The sequence below is a fragment of the Lipotes vexillifer genome, unplaced genomic scaffold (genome assembly GCF_000442215.2).
Source record: "Lipotes vexillifer unplaced genomic scaffold, Lipotes_vexillifer_v1.1 scaffold286, whole genome shotgun sequence".
In the NCBI taxonomy this organism is placed as follows: Eukaryota; Metazoa; Chordata; class Mammalia; order Artiodactyla; family Lipotidae; genus Lipotes; species Lipotes vexillifer.
Window position 1 is genome coordinate 480,038 of NW_006783290.1, and position 8,164 is coordinate 488,201.

General features: G+C 38.0%; 1 protein-coding gene across 1 annotated transcript in view; it reads left to right on the forward strand.

Annotated features, from left to right (window-relative positions):
- HDX (highly divergent homeobox) overlaps positions 1–8,164 on the forward strand; it is a 189,987-nt gene that overhangs the window by 178,706 nt on the left and 3,117 nt on the right. Inside the window, exon 9 of the mRNA XM_007455923.1 lies at positions 5,595–5,717. Coding sequence (XP_007455985.1) covers positions 5,595–5,717 — 123 coding nt within the window. The remainder of the gene's footprint in view (positions 1–5,594; positions 5,718–8,164) is intronic.

The following is an 8,164-nucleotide window of genomic DNA, read 5'->3' on the forward strand; positions in this document are numbered from 1 at the left end:
CTGCTTCTGAGGCTGCTGGGAGAGATTTCCCTTTCTCTTCTTTGTTCTCACAGCTCCCAGGGGCTCAGCTTTGGATTTGGCCCCGCCTCTGAGTGTAGTTCGCAGGAGGGCGACTGTTTTTTGCTCAGACTGGACGGGGTTAAAGAAGCCGCTGATTTGGGGGCTCTGGCTCACTCAGGCCGGGGGGAGGGAGGGGCACAGAGTGGGGGGCGAGCCTGCGGTGGTAGACGCCAGCGTGACAATGCACCAGCCTGAGGCGCACCGTGCGTTCTCCCGGGGAAGTTGTCCTTGGATCCCGGGAACCTGGCAGTAGTGGGCTGCACAGGCTCCCCGGAAGGGAGGTGTAGATAGTACCCTGTGCTCACACCCAGGCTTCTTGGTGGCAGCAGCAGCAGCCTTAGCCGTCTCTGGGGTCTGTGCTTTTAGCCGCAGCTCACGCCCGTCTCTGGAGCTCCTTTAAGCAGCGCTCTTAATACCCTCTCCTCGCGCACCAGGAAACAAAGAGGGAAGAAAAAGACTCTTGCCTCTTTGGCAGCTCCAGACCTCTTCCCAGACTCCCTCCCGGCTACCCGTGGTGCACTAACCCCTTCAGGCTGTGTTCATGTAAACCCCAGTCCTCTCCCTGCGCTCCAATCAAAGCCTGAGCCTCATCTCACAGCCCTGCCCGCCCCGGCGGGTGAGCAGACAAGCCTCTCGGGCTGGTGAGTGCCGGTCAGCACCAATCCTCTGTGCGGATCTCTGCACTTTGCCCTCTGCACGCCTGTTGCTGTGCTCTCCTCCGCGGCTCCAAAGCTCCCCACCTCCGGCACCCACAGTCTCTGCCCGCGAAGGGGCTTCCTAGTGTAGGGGAACATTTCCTCCTTCACTGCTCCCTCCCACTGGTGCAGGTCCCGTCCCTATTCTTTTGTCTCTGTTTTTTCTTTGTTTCTTTTGCCCTACCCAGGTACGTGGGGGAGTTTCTTGCCTTTTGGGAGGTCTGAGGTCTTCTGCCAGCATTCAGTAGGTGCTCTGTAGGTGTTGTTCCACGTGTAGATGTATTTCTGGTGTATCTGTGGGGAGGAAGGTGATCTCCACGTCTTACTCTTCTGCCATCTTCCCCTCATCCCAGTGTTTTCCATTTTGGTAAATGCTGTGGGAACAAGGGGTCTTTCGCTACCTTATTAAGGATATCTTTTATAAAACATCACCATCCTACATGCACTTTTGTTTTACATCTTTATTGGAGTATAATTGCTTTACAATGGTGTGTTAGTTTCTGCTTTATAACAAAGTGAATCAGTTATACATATCCATATGTTCCCATATCTCTTCCCTCTTGTGTCTCCCTCCCTCCCACCTTCCCTATCCCACCCCTCTAGGTGGTCACAAAGCACTGAGCTGATCTCCCTTAGCTATGCAGCTGTTTCCCACTAGCTATCTATTTTACATTTGGTAGTGTATATATGTCCATGCCACTCTCTCACTTTGTCACAGCTTACACTTCCCCCTCCCCATATCCTCAAGTCCATTCTCTAGTAGGTCTGTATCTTTATTCCTGTCTTACCCCTAGGCTCTTCATGACATTTTTTTTCTTACATTCCATATATATGTGTTAGCATACAGTATTTGTCTTTCTCTTTCTGACTTACTTCACTCTGTATGACAGACTCTAGGTCCATCCACCTCATTACAAATAGCTCAATTTCATTTCTTTTTATGGCTGAGTAATATTTAACTCTCAAAAATTAGCACCTATATAGAAAATATGTCTCTTTATAATCATTATTTGAGATATTTCGGTTCACTTCATCAGTGAATTTTTTTACCTTAATTCTGAAGTACGTGTAAGTGAAATCTCATATAGCAGTTCTCATTGCTGATTTCAGTAAGTTGATTTAAAATAGCCTTACCAGGGACTTCCCTGGTGGTCCAGTGGTTAAGACTGCACTCCCAGTGCAGGGGGGCACAGGTTTGATCCCTGGCCAGGGAACTAAGATCCTGCATGCCGTGTACTGTAGCCAGAAAAATAAATAAATAAATAAATAAATAAAATAGACTTACCAGTTTGGAAATGTAACCTTCGTTGAGAGAACATTGTTTTATTCTATTTGCATACACATGCTAGTGTTCTTTGTTTTGGGATCAAAATCACCTTGCTGGTTTCTTGAATATATTCATCATAAGCTTCTTGTAGATACTTATCCTATTCATGTTTATGTTACCTGGTCTAGTGCCTAGGACATAGGTGTCCTGTAAGTAGTTCCTGAGTGAGTGAATAAATTAATTTATCCTTGGAAATACTTTTAATATTATTATGCAAGTACTCATTTATATAAAATCAATTAAGATCCACAGCTGGATTATTATAACTTATTTCCCCCCACACTAAATTGGGCAATCTCTCATTGTTCTTGGATTCACTGTAACAAAATGAAAGAATGTTTTTTATGTGTGTTTCGTAATTACTACTATGCAAACATCACTATTCAGTGTGAGCATAGTGGAGTTTCTGACTGAGATATTTGCTAGAAATCCATATTGCTAGGAGTTCTAACTAACCCCAGATGTTTATAACACAAGTTGATGAGCTGAGTTTCTGAGGCATGAGTAGCTATATCATAAAATAACACCTCATGTTTGGCATCCATCAATGGCCTGATCAGAGATCAAAGCCCCAGCCCACATGAAGCCTTGAGTGCTCCCTACAGTTGTCTTGGAGAATTGACAAAGTGTAGTGGGAATGTAGGGAAGATTTTAAAAAGAAAAATGAGCTAGGTCTTTTTTTGTGAAATGCACGGACTGATGTTATCTTACTAGTTCTTCTCACAAACCATTTGCTTAAGAAAATGTCCAAAGTACACATAAATTACTGCCTGTAATCTAGGAAGTGTTTAATAGGCTTGCAGAAAGCAGCTCCAAGAAGAAAATGTCTGAAATATTAAATTATCTTAAAGCTGTTTATGTTTTAAAAACATTGCATAAATACTGAGGAGGAGGAATATTTGCATGAGAAATTAGAGATCTGCATACCAAAAGATACTTCCTGACTTTTGCAAATGTGAATTACTGTTTTTAAAATGTTTTCTAATGGACTGTGAGTGTAGCTCAATAGGACTGCACTTTCAAATGACACTATGATAATGATGATAGATATATCCTGTATTCAGAAAGACTTCCTGGTCAGCACTTTACTAATACTGCTGTTCTGACAATGAATACTAAAAATACAAAAAGTTTAGAATTAGTCAAGTGTATTACAGCAGGAGCACGTGGAATTTTATTATAATGCTTACTTATAACTTAGATTACTGTAGAGTGCCTTTGAACAAGGAATTTAGCTTGAATCGTCATTTGCAGATCATTCACTTGATATTAAATGGTCTGAAAAGGAAGCAGTTTTATTAGGTAAAATAAGTTCTAAACTGAGCTGATAAAATAAGTGATGCAGTAAAACTATTCATAGATAGAGTATGATTAATACAACTGTATCCTCCCAACTGAAACAAGAATGCCCATAGAATTAACTAATTTAATGTATTTTATGCAGCTTTTTGAACAAATGTTGTTAAAGGTCCTGCTATGCTCTTTGAGACAGATTCTCTGGTTGCAGAGAATACGTACAGCTTATTTTCAAGTTTTTGGCAAGAGAGCTGGGTAATAAATTTTTTAATCAGTTTTTTTGATATATAAGTTACATACAATAAAATTCACCTTTTCATACATTTAGTTTTGACAATTGGGCACAGTTGTGTAACCATGAACACAATTTGTTATTCATCTGCTGATGAACACTTGTGTTACTTCTAGTTTGGGGCTATTATGAATAAAGCTGCTATGAATATTCATGTCTGTCTTTTAGTGGACATGTGTTTTTACTTCCCTTGGGTAAATACTTAAGAGTAGGATTGCTGAGTCAGATGGTAAAAAAGATTATGTTTAATTTTATAAAAAACTGCCAAATCATTTTCCAAAGTTGCTGTACTGCTATACACTCCCACCAGCAATGTATGAGACGTCTAATTGCTCCACATTCTCATCAGCACTTGCTATTGTCAGTCTCTTTAACATTAGCCATTGTAGTATGTTGGTAGTAGTATCTCTTTGGGATTTTAATTTGCATTTCCTTAATGATAAACAATATTAAGCATTTTCACATATTTATTGGTCATTCACATTTCTTCTTTGATAAAGTGTATGTTCAAATATTTTGCCTGCATTTTATTCTGTTGCTGGTCCTATATTTGTGCTGCAAGAGCTCTTTATGTATTCTGAATGTAAGTCCTTTATCAGATATGTGATTTACAAATTTTTTTTCTCCTAATATGTAGCATGTATTCTTATTTTCTTAAGTGTCTTTTGAAAAGCAAAAGTTGTGTTCTTTTTTTTTTTTTTTTATGAAATCCTTCTTTTAAATTTCATGCTTTTTGTGTCCTATTGAAAAATCTTTGCCTAACCCAAGGACATAAAGATTTTTTTCCTCTTTTTTCCTCTAAAAGTTTTATAGTTTTAGGTTCTACATTTAGTCCTACGATCCATTTCTTATTAAATTTTGTATATGGTGTGAGGTAAGGGTTAATAATCATTTTTGGAGGGTGTATGGATTTACAATTGTTCAACCACTGTTTTTTGAAAGACTGCTCTTTCTTTGTCCATTGAATTACCTCAGCATCTTCATCAAAAATCAACCAAATATGTATATGTACATATATATATATATATATATAATATATGTATAAAGTAATATATAATAAATATTTCTGGACTCTCTGTTCTGTCCATTGATCTATATGTCCACCCTTTTGACAATACCACACTTTCTTGAATATTGTAGCTTAAATAGTAAATCTATTCAGAGCAATTTCATGGCCATTATCTTATTTGAGCCTTATAACCCTCAAGCTAGAATTCCCAAAGACTGCTAGTATTATACCCATTTTGTTGATGAGTAAATAGAATCACAGGTTAATTGGCCTGCACAAGTTTACACAATTATCAGTAGATCTGACACTAAAATCCTCCCAAAACCTAGTCTATTGTTCTTTTCCTACACAACTAGGAAAAATAGTGGACGCTGGGTTTCAAATCAGTGGTAAATTTGGAGATATTTTCTAAATAACAAACTCTTACATAAAGGTGGGGACCTCAGCAAACTACTTAAGACAGTCTTATTAAAAATGTGAGTCCTTTCTTGGTACAAAATAATAACCTCAGTATTTGGCTTTGTGAATAGTACATTCAGCATTACTACATCTGCTATCACTCTTTACTTGGAGTTAATTGAGCTCTATTATTAATCCTAATCCAAATGCTAATTAGGTTTAATGTAGGAGGAGTCTTTCCAAGAGGGGAACTGTTTCTTGATTTTTCTCTTACTGGAATTTATTTGACTGGATTTTTGACCTTGCAGATTATTTTCTGTTGGTGATTTGCTTAAAAGGCAGCCTTTGAGTAAAAGGATAATTTACTTCTGTGCTTTATATTCCTTTATGCTAAAATGTTATCTTCTTTATTGTTCCTCTAAGTTGATTGCTTTTTAAAAATTTTATTGTACATCAAACATGTACATTCCTAGGTTTGCATAGAGTAATTGTATTATTTGATGTTTTCTCCTTCAGAATGAAGAAGTCAGATTCATTGAAAATGAGCTAGTGATTCAAAAGCAAAAATATTTTAAACTTCAGACATTTGTAAGAAGCTTGATACTAGCTATAAAAGCTGATGATAAGGAACAACAGCAGGTAAGTGACAGAAGACAATAGTAAGCTGTAATGTATCATGTTGAAAAGTAACATGTCACACTTGGGTTCTACATATGTTTTTGTTTTTATACCTCATTCCTACTTGGCATCAAGGAAGAATTTGTTACTTTGTGATTTTTTTTAAAGCATAGTTTGATTGGGAAAAAATACTCAGATTTTGTGTGTTACTGTAGTGGAAAATCAAAATAACTGATTAACATACTTTGTTAATTCCAAGCCACCATTAAGTAGGGAAAACATTTAAAATATTTTTTACATAATTATTGACTGTATTCCCTGTCTTGTTCATATTATTTCATTTAATTAGTTTTAAAGAAATTCTCAAAATGTTTGTAGAGATGGGGCTACACTAACTGGAGAGGCACATATTTGGGGACCTTTCGTGAATGAAAGAAGTGAGGCATTTGCCTCTCTTCTGGATTTCAGTTACATTCCAGCCCCTACTAGAGTTCACAAGTGTTTGAATACCTTTTATTTCATGATATGTTGCTCATCACTAAAAAAATGTGAGATTACTTTGTGAAATTCTTTGTGACCACAGTGCAGCATTCACTTTTCCTAATTTAACGGTAGTGTTTGATTCCTCTACCCCAGCAGTCCCCAACCATTTTGGCACCAGGGATTGGTTTCACAGAAGACAATTTTTCCACGGACCAGGTGGTTGTGGGGGAGATGATTCAGGTGGTAATGTGAGCGATGGGGAGCGATGGTGAGATGAGTGGCAGATGAAGCTTCCCTCTCACATGCGCTGCTCACCTCCTGCTGTGTGGTCTAGTTCCTAACATGTCGAGGACCGATACCAGTCTGCAACCTAGGGCTTGGGGACCCCTGCTCTACCCCAAAGATGAAATGCAACATCTTTTATTTGCCGCTGTGGATTTTTGTTTACAAATTCCTCCCAAAGCACATTTTCTGTCTCATTTTTTCAGTTAAAATTTGTGAAATAATTTATTAATCTTGCTAAAAAGGAATATAGAATTATGTTAAATATTCCATTTAATACTAAAAGATACTAAATTTGCCTCTGAGTCATATACTACCATGTTGATTCTTTATCAGAGAAATTCAGTGTAAGTAGTATGTCACACAGTCTCAGAGTTTTTTATTCAGCCAGAGTACAAACATTTATCCCTTATATTCAAGCAAGACTGCACGTACGCAGCCCAACTGAGTTATCTCTAGGGAAAAAATATTAGTGTTTTAGCATCCAACAATTCTCCTTTTTTTATAAGAAAAAAGTTGTTATATATTTCACCAAAGTACTGAACCACAAAATTTAAACTATAAAAGAATTTACTCATGAGGCTTAAGCCAGCATATACATTATGTGTCCAGTTTCATGAATTGTGCTCCCCCCATGCTGTACATACACAAACATCCCAAGACAGTAGTTTTCAGTTAACTTTGCCAGCTTTATTTAAGCATTTTGCTTTATTATGTGAGTTATGCATATTCCATGGCATATTGAACATGTATTTGTTTTTTAGAACCAAATCTACAGATTTTTAAAAAAATAAGGTGGTAGTTTTTTGTTTTGGTTTGGTTTTTTTAACATCTTTATTGGAGTATAATTGCTTTACAGTGGTGTGTTAGTTTCTGCTTTATAACAAAGTGAATCAGCTATACATATACATATACATATCATATACATATCCCCATATCTCTTCCCTCTTGCATCTCCCTCCCTCCCACCCTCCCTATCCCACCCCTCTAGGTGGTCACAAAGCACGGAGCTGATCTCCCTGTGCTATGCGGCTGCTTCCCACTAGCTATCGGTTTTACATTTAGTAGTATATATATGTACATGCCACTTGAACATGGTCCCAAAGAAACGGTAAATTTTAATTAAATAAATGTTAAAAAGAAAAAAGAAAAGCAGAATTAGGTCCAACTATGGGAGTAACTTGGAGTGTGGTCCTGATTCCAAAAGTCTTAGAATGGTTTGGAATGGTCAGCTTCTTAGCAGTTGTTTACATCTCTTGATATCAAGGTGTGGCACACAAATTGCACGTTATTTTCTAATTCTAACCTGGCTTTATTCTTTCCCCAAAACCACTAACAAATAAGAAAAGTACCTATGGTACATTGTATTTTTCTCTTTTTCTTGTACTTTTCCTCTGATAAAAGGCTGATGAATTAAGATATGAACAAAACATTGGCTGGGGGAAAGAGAGACAGTTATATAAAAATTGTACTGAAGGGCTTCCCTGGTGGCACAGAGGTTGAGAGTCTGCCTGTTGATTCAGGGGACACCGGTTCGTGCCCCAGTCCGGGAAGATCCCACATGCCACGCAGCGGCTGGGCCCATGAGCCATGGCCGCTGAGCCTACGCGTATGGAGCCTGTGCTCCACAATGGGAGAGGTCACAGCAGTGAGAGGTCCACGTACCTCAAAAAAAAAAAAAAAAAAAAAAAAATAAAAAAATA